At 43.1% G+C, this 15,424-nt stretch overlaps 1 protein-coding gene across 4 annotated transcripts in view; it reads right to left on the bottom strand.

The window, feature by feature from the left end:
* ipo8 (importin 8) overlaps positions 1–15,424 on the bottom strand; it is a 124,130-nt gene that overhangs the window by 33,334 nt on the left and 75,372 nt on the right. For all 4 annotated transcript variants that reach the window (XM_086008643.1, XM_086008645.1, XM_086008644.1 and 1 more), the window contains 4 exons: positions 9,598–9,697; positions 9,257–9,333; positions 7,183–7,299; positions 5,744–5,833 (listed from right to left, as the gene is read on the bottom strand). In XM_086008643.1, coding sequence (XP_085864769.1) covers positions 5,744–5,833; positions 7,183–7,299; positions 9,257–9,333; positions 9,598–9,697 — 384 coding nt within the window. The remainder of the gene's footprint in view (positions 1–5,743; positions 5,834–7,182; positions 7,300–9,256; positions 9,334–9,597; positions 9,698–15,424) is intronic.

The raw sequence follows: 15,424 nt of genomic DNA, 5'->3' as shown, positions 1-15,424 counted from the left end.
ATGGGGAGTGGGAGCCATTTACAGGAAACTTTGGTTTATCTGGAGGTTGTATGTCCGGAAACCTCGATCAACCGTAGAAATCAGGAGCCGTTTTGTTAGTTTTTTTTTCTTCTCGTGGCTTTATTTTCAACAGTCGGGCTCTGGAAAGTCTCTTTGAAGCTGTTGCTAAGCTACAGAGATGCTTCCAAGGTACGGGCCGACTGTTTACAAGCTGTTGCTAAGCAACAGCGTTTGTTGTCAGATACGGAGATGAAAAGCTCCGTATGCTTCAACATTAACTTTGTATGTCCGGCAGTTTTGATAGATCGGCAACAGCTCGGTCCCGTCGGTGCCGGATATAACAAAGTTTCCTGTAATAGTCTTCACTATAAAATCAGTCAGTGTAAAACACTTTTAAATTTGTTGGTCAAACACTGCTTGGAGCACTGAACAACCCACGTCTCAGGCTTGCACATTATAAACTGTATAAAGATGTAACATATGCAGTGCGCACCAACCAGGTGTGGTTTCAGCAACCCAGCCAAATCTAGGTCTTAAATGGTAGCACACAAGTACAATACACATTGGTAGTGTAGTAGTTATGTTCCCAGGCTATAATCCAAAGGCCTGAACTAATAATCCAGAGAACATGAGTTCAAATACCACTGTGGCAGGTTGAGAATTTGAATTCATTTTTTTTTTTAAATCTGGAAATAAAAAGCTCTCATCAGTAAAAGTGACCATGAAACTGTCTAATTGTTGTAAAAACCCAACTGGTTCAAAATGTCCTTTAGGGAAGGAAACCCACTGTCCTACCCCAGTCTGGTCTATATGTGATCTTCTGTCCCACACTAACGTGGATGACTTTTAACTACACTCTGAAGTGGCTTAGTAAGTCACTCAGTTGGATCAAACTGCTATCACTGGTTCAAGAAGGCGGCCCACCACCACATTTTCAGGGCAACTAGGTACAGGCAATAAATGCTGGCCGAGCCAGCAATGCCCATATCCCGAAAATGAAAAAAAAAACACAAGTATCCTGCCAACAATCACTGTCAAAGCTCACATTAACAGGCAATTAGGTGAAATGTGAAAGAATGCCAGAGGGTGGAAAATGTTCTGCTGTCGGTATCAGACTCTACAAACGCTGCTGGATATGAATAAAAAACACAGGAACTCCAAACAAGTAATATTTTGTGGTATTTTGATAGATTGTTGTTTGTACAGGACAGCTGCCTGGATTAGGCAGCAAAATGGTAGCCTTGGAAGATAGCAAGGGCGGACTATCCAAGATAATGGTGACTTCACAAAGGGAAATGGCATGGGAATCTCAACAGGACTTGAAGGAAAGGAGACACTACAGTTTGGTCCATTAGAGACCAGCAGAATTTTAGTTTTAAATCTAAACCAAAAAATAGCATTGCCATTTTGTGCATCACTGTGTAGTTGGAATTTAGAATTCAAGGGATTACATTTTTCCTTGAACTTTCTTTCTCACTTTCTCTGTATCTGCAAATTCACAAAAGCAGTGGTGCCGCCCAGTATCTGGTGGATAAGCACAGACTACAAATGCGCAAATCAATGTAAACCTTCACACACTGAATCAGCAACCGTGATATTAAACCATTGTTTTAAGGGGTCAGCCTTGGCTCAGTGGTAGCATTCTCGCCTTTGAGTGAGACGGTTGTGGGTTCAAGTCGCATTCCAGAGACTTGAGCACAAAATCTAGACCGACACTTCTGTGCAGTATTGAGGGAGTGATGCACTGTCGGAGGTGCCATCTTTCAGATGAGACGTTAAATTGAGACTCCGTCTGCCATCAGGTGGACGTAAAAGATCCCACAACACTATTCGAAGAAGAGCAGGGGAGTTCTCCTGGTATCTTGGCCAATATTCATCCCTTAACCAACAGTTAAAAAAAGATACTCTGGTCATTCATCTCATTGCTATTTGTGGGACATTGCTGTGCGCAAATTGGCTGCCGCGTTTCCTACATTAAAACAGTAACGACACATCAAAAGTACTTCATTGACTGCAGAGTGTTTTGGGACGTCCTGAGGTCGTGAAAGAACAGAACAGGGGTAGGCCACACGGTCCCTCAAGCAAGCTCCATCATTAAGACCATGGCTGATCTTCTACGTCAACTCCACTTTCCCGCCCTATCCCCCGATTTCCTTAGTGCCCAAAAACCTATCGATCTTGAATATACTGAACGACTGAGCATCCATAACCCTCTGGGGTAGAGAATTCCAAAGATTCATAACCCTCAAGTGAAGAAATTTCTCCTCATCTTAGTCCTAAAGAGCCAACTCCTTATCCTGAGATTATGACCCCTAGTTCTAAACTCTCCAGCCAGGGGAAACAGCCTCTCAGCATCCACCCCGTCAAGTCCTCTAACAATTTTATACGTTTCAATGAGATTGCTTCTCATTTTTCTAAACTCCAGAGTATATAGGCCCATTCTACTCAATCTCTCCTCATACGGCAGCCCTCTCATCCTACAAATCAATCCAGTCAACCTTTGTTGCACCCCCTATAAGGCAAGCAAAGGTGCTACATAAATGCGTCTTTCTTTTTTCTTTCAAGTGCATTTTCCTTCCAACAACCAAAAGACTGAAATAAGTCTAATGTCCGCACCCTCCAGCCAAAAAATAAATGTATTAGACACATGCATCCGGGCATCCAGTGACAGGGGGTAGAAATTTCATTAGCTATGATGTCATGGTTTGTGAAGATTTCTTTTCAGTATTTCTGGGCAAAAGCGTAAACATATTCTAATAACAACTTTGCCACACATTCTTAACGAGTACACACACCATTTTTGGAACTCTCAGATCTATTCTGTATTGCTGCCAGGACAAATTAACTTTCTAATATCCAGCCGCAGCACGACTTAAAAAAAAATCCCATCAATTGCACTGTAGCATCATGTGTTCTCATACTTTTAGGAGCATACAGAAAGAAGTGTGAAGATTAGACTCACACAAGACTTTACAACAAGGGCATTGAAACAGTAAAATAAGTTTGATTAGACAGGATTTTGAACTATATTTGCTCACAAAAAAATTTAAACAGTTTCAGGCTGGAATTATCCAAGTATACTTTAAGCACTTTCTGGGTGGGGTATATGAGGGTGGGGGAGAAGGGCATTAAATTTACCTCTAGCTGACTGCAAATTTGCCCAAAAGTTTTCAATTGGTTAGAAATAATCCGTTACATTCCAAAAGCCTCCTTTAACTACAGAGGCAAACAACTACAAAACCCACGAGTTCCAATCACCAACACTCAATTAGTGCACTAGACTACTGTGTACAGGAGAATTTAAAACAACTGCTGGAAACTGGAATGAACACAGAACGCGCTCACAGTAGGCAGGAGATCAGGCAGTGCCTGTAAAGAGGAAAGATAGGTTCGCGCTTCAAATAAAACCTGTCTACAGAACTGAAAAAATAAACAAACAGTTTTGTAGAGTAAATAAACAGTTTATTTCTAGAGGGAGAGAATTGAAAATGAGAGAAGTTATGCTAAACTTGTATCGAACCTTGGTTAGAACCACACAGAATACTGCGTACAATTCTGGTCGCCATATTATAAAAAGGGTAGAGGCACTGGGGAGAGTGCAAAAAAGATTTACAAGGATGATACCAGAAATGCGAGGTTATAACTATCAGGAAAGGGTGAACAGGCTGGGTATCTTTTCTCTTGAAAAACGAAGGCTATGATTCTTCTATGATTCTATAAAGGCTGAGGGGTGACCTAATAGAAGTCTTTAAAAAAAGAGGTTTTGATAGCGTGGATACAGAGAGAATGTTTCCATTTGTGGGGAAGAGCAAAACTAGAGGCCATCAATATAAGATAGTCACCAAGAAATCAAATAGGGAATTTAGAAGAAACTTCTTTACCCAACGAGTGGTGAGGATGTGGAACTCACTACCACAGGGAGTAGTTGAGGTAAATAGTATAGATGCAGTTAAGGGAAAGCTAGATAAGCATATGAGGGAGAAGGGAATAGAGGGTTATGCTGATAGAGTCTGATGAGGAAGGATGGGAGGAGGCTCGAGTGGAGTATAAATGCTGGCATGGACTGGTTGGGCCAAATGGCCTGTTTCCGTGCTGTATATTCTATGTAATTCTAGAGTTAACCCCTCCAGCCCTCAGAGAAGTCGGTGTTCCTCCAATTCTGCCCTTGTGTGCATCCCCAATTTCCTTCACCTCACCACTGGCAGCCGTGCCTTTAGCTGTCTAGGCCCTAAGCTCTGGAACTCTCGCCCTAAACCAATCCGTCTCTCTCCCTCTTCCTTTAAGATGCTCCTTTGACCAAGCTTTTAGCCACATGTCCTAATATCTATTTAAGGGGCTTGGTGTCAAATTTTGTTTGATAACACTTCTGTGAAGCACGCTGGTATTTTTACCATGTTAAAGGCACTATATAAATGCAAGTTGTTGTTGTTAAGCTGAAAAAAGAGGGTGGGGTAAAAATAACCTTTTCATATCATCGGTTTCTACTTCAAGCAGGTTGCGGGACATTCAACCCATCCACCACCTTAAACATTCACTCCCTCCACCACTGGCATACTGTGGCTGCAGTGTGTACCATCTACAAGATGCACTGCAGCAACTCGCCAAGGCTTCTTCTGCAGCACCTCCCAAACCCGCGACCACTACCACCTAGAAGGACAAGGGCAGCAGGCGCATGGGAACACCATCACCTCCAAGTTCCCCTCCAAGTCACACACCATCCTGACTTGGAAGTATATCGCCGTTCCTTCATCGTCGCTGGGTCAAAATCCTGGAACTCCCTCCCTAACAGCACTTGTGGGAGTACCTTCACCACACATAAACATAGAAACATAGGAGATAGGAGCAGGAGTAGGACATTCGGCCCCTCGAGCCTGCTCCGCCATTCAATGAGATCATGGCTGATCATCCAAACTCAGTACCTACCTTCTCCCCATATCCCTTGATTCCTTTAGCCTTAAGGAATATATCTAACTCCTTCTTGAATATATTTAATGAATTGGCCTCTACTGCCTTCTGTGGTAGAGAATTCCACAGGTTCACCCTCTCTGGCTGAAGAAATTCCTCCTCATCTCTGTCCTAAATGGCTTACCCCTTATCCTTAGACTGTGACCCCTGGTTCTGGACTTCCCCACCATCAGGAACATCCTTCCTGCATCTAGTCTGTCTAGTCCCGTTAGAATTTTATAAGTTTCAATGAGATCCCCTCTCCTTCTAAACTCCAGCAAGCATAAGCCCAATCGACCCAATCTCTCCTCATACGTCATTCCTGCCATCCCAGGTATCAGTCTGGTGCAGCGCGGACTGCAGCGGTTCAAGAAGGCGGCTCACCACCACCTTCTCAAGGGCAATTAGGGATGGACAATAAATGCTGGCCTTGCCAGCGACGCCCACATCCCATGAACGAATATAAAAAAAAAACTTCTTCTCTGACCGGAGTATCTGTTTCTCCCCTGGCTCCCTTTCCCCCCAGCTCTACTAATGCTCTCATCATTCAGTTCCAAAGAAGGGTTTTACCCTCAAAAGTCTTTACTCTTTACAGATGCTGACAAACATTGCTGCATTTTTACAGAATTCTGTGGCCATATTAACTGTTTTTCCTCAAAGTTTCTCGTTTAGAAGTGTAGATTACATAATTTCCAAATGCACTTCCAAGAAAACATAAAGCAGGGGTGAAAGAGAAGGACAACAGTCTTGGTTAACCTGCTGCTCATCACAAAATTATGCACATGGTATGTGAGCTTACCCTGGCTCGGAGATAGCCCAGTTCAGAGTTAAAGAGTGGAAATACATAATTCTGAAGCATCAACTCCATTTGGCCCTTGTATATATTTTTCTGTTGGTATAAACATAAAGTTAGCTTTAGTTCACAGTAGATGAGAAAAGAGCAAAACAAAAAGCACAATAATTTGAGGTAACTGTGAGAGAATACATTTAAAAGATTAGGATTGGTTGGCTCCGATGGTTAGATATTGACCTCTCACGGTTAGATATTGACCTCACACGTCCGAGACCTGGGCTTGAAATCAACTCAGTTGAGGGGATGAAAGTCTCCTTCACTGGCTAGAAGGGTTCCACCCATGATGAGTTTGGGCAGTTTCAGATGCAGATCCAGATCCTGGTGGACATGAACCCACACCACAACACTAACTCCAACACAACACTAGACTGGTCATCAGCGGACCAACAGGATGTCTGATGTGGGAAATGCATGCAGTAGCAGGCGCTCTTCCAAAATTGAGACTGATATACGCATTGCTGGGCGGAGTGCAGGGAGCTTTGCCTTATATTGAACGGTGTTATACGGGGAGTCATGATGCTGAGCAATCAAATATTATTTTCAAAATACAGAAACTACAGGGATTGTGGAAGTGGAATTCATGCAAAGCCATGCAATATCCTTTCCTAACTCTAGATGTCTTTATTGCATTGCAAGTGACTAGTAACATTTAGCAGCAGGATATTACCTATTCATACCTTTGCCCAAAACTGTTCTGTTTTCTTTTTAAATGAAATAAACTATACAGATGATGTTACACAATTTTCTCTATCGTGGACCAAGAGGGTTTATAAACCAACAAAGGTGCTGGAGGTGCCTGGCATTTCTTGATACTACAAATCAGGTCCTACTTCAGAGATAATATTACCAACTTTTGAGAACAGATTATCTACCTTTTACTTCTCTGACCATTCTCCCCTTGTCTGAAAATGACGACTTTTGTCAGGGTAGTCATAGGGCCACAGACTCCTCAGATAAGTGGCCAGTCTACATGCATGGACCTAGACAGTTGAGTGTCGAAAGGCTATTCTCTGTGAGAGACGTCAACAGCCAAGGCCAGTCCCATCTCCACCCAAAATGTAAACATGCCCTCTATGCAGATGTCACTGAATTCACAGAATCTTACATCACAGAAGGCCCATTGCGCCTGTGCTAGTTCTTTGATAGAGCTATCCATTAGTCCCACTCCACAGCTCGTTCCCTACAGCCTTGCAAATTGCAGTATTTTTCTTCTCCTCATTAACTCCGGGAGCCTAACTGTTGCCCCGACAGAGATCAGCTAACTCAGCACAGACTGGGCCTCAAACCTAGGAGCTTCTGATCCTCACAGCTCAGTTTTATACTGCCTAAGCCATCAAGGGGAGCTTGGCATAAGTATTTCTCTGGAAACCTGTTCATCAACCTACTTTCAGCAGAATATCCGCCAGAGAACCAATTACATGCAGTGCCCCATCCTTCTTTCGAGGATCGTCGCTCGGGTTTGTCAAAATCTGGTAACAAAAGCTCATCATCTTCGGCAAAACCTACAGAAGTCAAATCAGTTCAAAGTGACAAAACAGTGGAATAGGATCACAGTTTTTACAAAGAAAGTGTGTTACTGTACATAAATAATTTAAAAAGTTAATTTTGTCCGACTTTTAACTCATTTATAGTGAAATCTTCAATCTTCATTAGTCTATGAGGGGGAAAAAATAGGAATTAAATATTTACTTTAGATCAGGCCTTAGGCTATGTTGCAGAACTTAAAAGTTGATCTATAAGCATTGGACAAGGTTTTCTCATCAGTAGCATACAAATACTTTCTACTTGTTTGAGAAGGTACGATCGCTCCTCTTTTCCCCTTCCCCAGAGGGATTTCCCCCCGCTTCTTCACAGCTAGCAAACGTGGCAGAGCAGGCAGGCAGGTGGCCTGTTTTCAGGCTTCTACCATTCTCACTCTGAATCCGCTGCAGGGCGACAGGAAAAGGCTGGTCCAGGAATGGCTCTCCTTTATCTGGGAAGGCACCTGGCCTCCACAGGCCGCATGGCCTAGATCAGAAGCCAAATTCTCTCGCACCTTTCCAAGGCGCAGTGTGTTGATGCACCAACTCATCACCATGTTATAAGTTGCATTGTCTTGGTGCATTGATAAATGAGAGAGTTGATTTTTTTTTAATTTTTTTTTAAAAAGGCTGCATATAGTGACACAAGTCCCGGCCAGAACAGAGATGATTGGGTAATTCCCCCATCAATTACGCCTGAAGACGGCACTGCTGTAAGTGACTGGGACTGATTTTATGCACATAATTTGTATGTAACTATCCTCCACTCACTGCATTTTGCTGGAGAAATAATCATGCTTTTATCAGGAGAGTTTGCTGTAGTTTTAGTCAGGAGTTCTGTTTGCTGTAGTTCATAGAGACTCTGTTCAAATACTGTTTGCTGAGTACATAGACTGCTGTAGCGTGCTATTTAAATAGACTAATTTTCTGAGTAAATAGACTTTGCTGCAGTAAGTCCTGCCCCGTCTCCAACCCCTTGGCTGACACTGTGGGGTCAAGACTCACTTAAAAGTTGAACCAGAAATTGCTGGGAAGTCACGCCATTATAATGACGCATTAGCAGTGCTCGCCGTAATTAATGAGGAAAAAAACAGCAATTTGCGGAGTAAAAGAGATACAGGAAACTTTGGTTTATCCGGAGGTTGTATGTCCGGAAACCTCGATCTACTGGCAGAAATCAGGAGCCGTTTTGTTAGGTTTTTTTTTCTTCTCGTGGCTTTGTTTTCAACAGTCGGGCTCTGGAAAGTCTCTCTGAAGCTGTTGCTAAGCTACAGAGATGCTTCCAAGGTACGGGCCGACTGTTTACAAGCTGTTGCTAAGCAATAGTGTTTGTTGTCAGATACGGAGATGAAAACCTCCGTATGCTTCAACATTAACTTTGTACGTCCGGCAGTTTTGATAGATCGGCAACAGCTCGGTCCCGTCGGTGCCGGATATAACAAAGTTTCCTGTACCCCACGAGTTGCGGTTCTCCTCAAATTGCTGGACAATTTGCGCCACTCAGCCTTTAGCCACACCAAAGCCGATAAAAGTCCCTTCTCACCATGAGGTTCCCCATTGAACTTAATGCTGATCAAAATATTGCTGGATTTATGACGTTAATACAAATTATACCCACCCCAGACATTTAGAGCTGGTAATTAATATCGCAGAGGACCCTGTTAATTATGTGATTTATGGTCCTGACACGACACTCAACCTTGGAGGCCCAGAAAGAAATCCGCCATTGCAGCAATTTCTGGTCCGTAAGCTCTAGTGTCTTAACTTTCACAAAAAAGCCTAAAGCCACATAAAAATTTCAAGACACCACAAGCCAAAGTGTGTTATTTTCCCAGAGTTCGAAAGGTACTCAAAACTTCAAGCTGCAATTCACTGATACTGAAATTGTATAGTTGCAGAACTGAATTTTACTTGAACACAGGGGAAATGGGTGCCTCACCTCCTTTCTCTTCTTGGCTGCAGTGTAAAGGAAATTCTGGGCTGCAATGGTTGGAGAGACATGGTCCACGAATACGTCTGAAAAGCATTTCAACAATACTACTAATCAGAGCAGCCGCAGTTTTCACATACACTAATTAACAACTAATACTGCAGTGCCCAAAGTGATATATGCAGCAACTAGCTGATTTTAATTATCTTGGTTTCAAAATTAAATAAAATTGCCTTTTTGCTGGGACAGTGGAGAGGGAATAGAAATTACTGTCAGGTTCGCTCTGCTTTTAATAACATAGAAGAAAATCTATAGCACAATCAAATCCAGGGACATTTTGTGGACCTCACCAAATTTCATCCGAATGTATTCGTATGGATCCTCCTGCCAGAGCTCCTCATCTTCATCTTTGTAACACATCAGTGGGAAGACTACTTCTTCAGAAATGCTCTGTATCAATAATGGGTTAGTGGGGGGGGGGGGGGGGGGGGGAAAGAGAGGAGAAAGGGGGCAGGGAAAAGTGCAAACGAGAGCAGGACAGGGAGAGCAGGAGCAGGAGAGCGAGAAAGAAAGGGGGGGGGGGGAAAAGAAAGAAAGAGCTTCAGGTGCTGGAATTCATTTTACCACATTCCCTAACCCAAAGTCATCAATCAGATTGTGGTCTACAACCACCAGTATGCAGTCAAATTAATGCCCTGCCTCGCTATCGTCACGAGTGATGATTCTCCTACTATGAAGGTACTATCTCTAATACAACAAGGTTTGTACCTGTAGTACAATAATAGTGAGCCTTCAGCATGGACCAATCAAGTAAGCTAATCAAGTGATATCAATGTCCAATCAAATCACAGGATTGATCCAGGCTGGCCTTGTGACACTATGGATTAATCAGATTATTCCGTTAGTCCCTTCATTAATCCTCTACCCCAAGCATTTCACCCACTCAGCCCAGCCTCTGCTCCTCTGGGTCCACTCCAGCTCAGCTCTATCCCGGTCAAGTCTACTATCAGTTCCCACAGGACCTCCCCCAGTGCTGCAGCTCTGCTCCCTTCCAGCCCCACCCCAAATGCTTCAGCTCCAAAACGGTCTCCCATGTCCACTCTCCCTATGGGCTCGAAGGTGCTGCACACGAGAGTACATGGTGTGCAACTGGTCTTGCCAGATCAGCCTCTCCTTACCTTCTGGCATCATTCCCATCCCTTTCAAAATCACCTCACCACCCTCCTTTCTAAAAAGCCCCAGCTCTAAACTGCCCTTTCCTGTCCAAGATCTTCAATACATCGCTGCCACTCACTTCTCTCACCACTCTACCTAGGAAATACAGGTATTATATGCATGAAGTCTTTCCACATTTTCAACAGTGAGGGGACAGAGGTCCTGAAGTCATTTTTTTTTAAATGCAAGAGTCAAACCAGCTTTATATTTCCAAATAAAGTTTTCCCTCCAATGAATTAGTGCAGCCTCAAAACTCCTCATTGACGGCAAGTCATAAGTTAGCTTTTGCAATGGCTGTGCAAACAGGTATAAACAGCTCTCTTGATGCACAGCATTGTTTGGCAGCCAGGTTAGAATCAGAGTGGCAATTTTTCAGACAGCAGCTGTTGATGATTCTGCTATTCCCATTTACATCTCTTCTAGACCCATCTTTTGGTTCTTTACTTGTCCCATTACCATCTCCTTTTGCTTTGTATTATCATACCTTTTGTCATTTAATCACTCCGGCCTTCCACCCTACCACAGAAATTCCCTATTGTTCTTTTCTCCCCTCCCCCTTTCCCTGCCTCTGCACTTGTTTAAAACATGTTGGCCCAGAAATTTGGGTCGGGATATTCCCGCGGGTGCAAGCCCCCAATCTGCAGTTACCTTGCGCGCCGGCCGTTGAGCTGTGGGGCCCCGTGGAATTCCGATCTGGGGCCTGGTCCAGCTGCCGGCGCGCAGTGCTTGCGTATCCCAGGGGCGCAGTTAGTTCGATGCATCCCCTGGGATCACGTGGGCCATGGGGAGCCAATCGGCGCAGGGAATGCTCCATTCATAAGTCTTGACAGGAAGTGCTGTCAAGACTTATAAATACTACGGCCCCAAAATAGCACTAAATCTTCAAATACATTTTTTTTTAAATCATTTTTAAATAAACTATAAATTACATGAAATAACTATTTTAAACAATAATTTAAATTTTTGAAAAAAATAATTTTATTTTCTAACAGGGCTAAAAATAAACTTACCTTGCTTTAAAGTATTTTAAAATAATAAACCTGTGGAAAAAATGTTTTAATTTTAATTAATTCACCACTTACCTTGTAAAAAACAGGCCTTACGCCTGCTTTTTACATTTCTAAATTCTGCAGGCTTACGTTCCCAGGAGAGCCTGTAAAAAAGACCGAAGTTCGATGCGCACGCGTTCGACCTCTGAACCCCTTCGTTCAGAGGAATGGAAGTGCCGGTTTCCCACGCATGCACAGCGCATGCAGGAAACCGGCACTTCCATTGGGCCTACGGGTGAGTACCCTGTGCGTACTCACCCGTGGAGACCCGAATTTCTGGGCCGTTATATTTCTAACTTTTTCCAGTTCTGACAAAAGTCATCGACCTGAAGCGTTAACTCTGTTTCTCTTTCCACGGATGCTGCCTGACCTGCTGAGTATTTCCAGCATTTTCTGTTTTCATTTCAGATTTTCAGCATCCACAGTATTTTGCTTTGTACAGTATTAGAATCAGAGTGTGTTGACATCTCCTTCATTTTATAGCTGATATTGACCCAAAAAGGGGCCAACCAAATATCAGGCTGGGATAAAGAACCATATTGTTTTACAGCATAATCTAATAATGACATTTTTACTGAATTCAGATTCTCTTTTTTCTTGCTGCAGTCTTCCTGTCCGAGCCAAGCAAAGAGCAGAACTGCTTTGGAGCTCCTGTCAATGTTGCTCCTACAGGCAGTTACTGATAGGAGTACAGGAGTGGACCAAGGTGACTGGCTCTTCCATCAGTATGGCAAAGCCTCACTGCTGCAGCAAGTGGAGATTCAAAATTCATCATGTGGAGACTCGCTGCGTCCCTTCAGTCTAGTATTCAGCGTATTCGAGCTCCACCACACCCATTTCTAATAGAAATATAGGAACAGGAGTAGGCCATTCAGCCCCTCGAGAAACGCCACCTTTTGTGTCATTTCTAATCCGCATGGTCCTGTCGTGGCCACTTCTACAAGTCCCTCTACTGCTTGGATACTGTGAGAACGTTGCAGTCTATGGGCAGGCGTTGCCGCATCAACCCCCATAGCAACTGGTTCAGGATACCTGGCTGTGCACTGCTATGTAACAAAACACAGGGGGGTTTTATCTCAGTGCTACCCTGCTAACAGTGAGCACATGATCGAAAACAGTTTACTGATTATTGGTTGAGGGAAGGAACTGGACTCATTCAAGAAACAGCTAGATGTCCCAGTTGCAGGACGGTGGGGCTGTTGTTTTGGAAGGACGCGATCAAACGGATCGAATATAATCTTTTGAACATGTTGATTTTTCATCGTCCATTCTCCACGAGTGTGTTGCTCATTGGTGTATACATCTTACTAAGTGCATCAATAAAAAAAATTTAAACTTTATGACATAACCAAATAAAGGATATTGCAAGCTTGCTCTCTACTGCTGTCACTCTTACTGGACTATAAAGGTAATGTAAACCGAACTTCTATGAATATTCATGATTCAGAAATGTAGAGGAAACACATTATATATATATATACACACACACATGACTATATATAGACTGGAATTTTAGGTCCCTGTTTGTGGCAGAGTTGAGGGAATTGGGTCATCTATAAATGGGTCAGACCGCCTCAGGTTTCCATCCTAGCAAAACAATCTCCCCAAAGATGCATTTCTACCATAGCCATCAGCTGTTGCTCCGTTCTACACCTCCAACGCTGTGGTAACTAAATAGCAACTTTCGCTCCTGACTCCTGTCCTAGCTCCCACTCCCAATACAAAAATCAGAAACCAGCTAGTAGAGGAGATTTCAAATCGGCAGTTGCAGCCTTGACAGAAGTCAGGAGGGAGCATTGCATTTAAATGTTAGTGTTGAAGGAGTGGAGCAACAATTGATAGGAATGCTCTACTTGATATGGGAAAGATCAGAGAAAAAATGTACTACCGGACACCAGTCAACCTGGTGGGAGAGAATCGGCTGAGAGACGCTGTGTAATGGTGACTCTCATCTTATACAAAGGTCTTTTTTTGTTGTTGCGTTATTGGATGGAATTGTAAAGATGTACAAGTGAGTTCCCGTGTGCGAGTACATATAGTATGAATGAAGTCTTTCCACATTTGCAGTGGCAGTGTGGTCATTTTTACTGCCGTTAAAACCAGCAATGCACACATACACATACACATGCCCCTAAAAATAAAACTAGTGCATTTAAGATTATAATGAGCAGCAGCACAATATTATTGCCATTTGCATGTAATTCCTCTGTTGAGTTTCATACGCTGAAGCGTAGCCTGAAGACATCAGTGTGGTAATGGGATCTAGTTACTGATATTCCCAGTGGTTTTTCCTATTCTATTTTTCCTGAAGGATTTCTTAAGTCCTAGTGCATGCCTGTTCTCTCGCTCGCCTGAAGAAATCAATTACATGCACTAAAGATTTATAATGGCAGGGTTTATACAACAGCTATAAATGGAATTTGTGACAGCTTTTGTTACTGAGCTCACATCACATAGCTTGTAGGTTAATATTGACTTGAAGGTTTGCAATGCTTAACTAAGCCTTGTAAATGGCAGCTAGGTGGTGAGCTCAGAGACTACCAGGTAGCACCAGTTATTGTCGGTATCATTGCCAGTTTATTTGCATTATAAACTGTTCTGGAACTCAATCAATCAAGAACTCTGTTTAGTAATAGTTTACTGATATTAGACGACACAGTTGAGAGGTCGGGAGTAACGGATAACACACCACTTTACCATAACTATTTGATTAGCAGAGGGGGATTCCCAATATCTACTGCGCTGAATGATGCTGACTGGTGATTTGAACAGGAGATTGACCAGCTGCTCGCCACCCAACAGTGCTTGCTAAAACCCCTTTATATTAACTCTCTGGATTTTTTTTTAATCACTTGTACTGATCAGCTGGAATCCGTTTCTGTTGAACGGATTGCTCAGAACCTACGCACTATTAATGATAAGCCACCTAGCGCTTCACTCATTTTCAACCCAGAATTAGCACTCATGAACACTTTAAACAGCTGAGCTGCTCAGAGTGCCAGCTTTGGGCTGAAAGTGAACACAAAATGAGGACCAATATTCTGAGCAGCTCATCACGAGAGAGGCTGAGCAGCTGATTAACCAGCAGTTCACCATCTCAGTGGTAAGCAGCGAGGCTCATGTTTAATATACCAGGGATTACCAGCACAAAAATGATCAGCACAACCCATGGAAGGTCCAGAGAGTCAATATAAATGGGGTATGGCAAATTAAATTTAAGCACTGTATCCACAGGATCACGAAAAGTGTCACCTTCATATCATGTCATGTCATGTAAAGGTTACCACGGTGACTATGGTTACCAAGGAGACCATTTAAAAATCAAATAGTATTAGTGCCTTGCCTATAGTCACGTTGTGTTAAAAAAGTGTAGAACTAGGCCATTTAACCAGAATGTGCCAATTTCAATTCGCAATCTGAGCTGAGTTAGTTGATATTAGCTGGGGATTCCCGGATGGTCAGCAGAGCCTTCAGCTGTCTAGGTGCTAAGCTCTGGAAATTCCCTCCATAAACTTCTCCACCTCTCTTCCCTCCTTTAAGACGCTCCTTAAAACCTACCTGGTCACCTGTCCTAATATCTTACTTGGCTCAATGTAAAATTTTGTCTGATATCACTCTTGGGACGGTTTACTGCGTTAAAGATGCAACATAGAAACATAGAAGAGCAGGAGTAGGCCATTCGGCCCCTCGAGCCTGCTCTGCCATTCAATGCGATCATGGCTGATCACCCAAATTCAGTACCCTGTCCCGGCTTTCTCCCCATATCCCTTGATCCCTTTAGCCTTAACAAATATATCTAACTCCTTCTTGAATATATTTAATGAATTGGCCTCTACTGCCTTCTGTGGTAGAGAATTCCACAGGTTCACCACTCTCTGGGTGAAGAAATTCCTCCTCATCTCTGTCCTAAATG

The sequence above is a fragment of the Somniosus microcephalus genome, chromosome 16 (genome assembly GCF_052327205.1).
Source record: "Somniosus microcephalus isolate GS21.2 chromosome 16, FLI_Smic_1.0, whole genome shotgun sequence".
Lineage (NCBI taxonomy): Eukaryota > Metazoa > Chordata > Chondrichthyes > Squaliformes > Somniosidae > Somniosus > Somniosus microcephalus.
The sequence above is the reverse complement of the archived record's forward strand: the minus strand, read 5'-3'. Positions and strand labels throughout refer to the sequence as shown.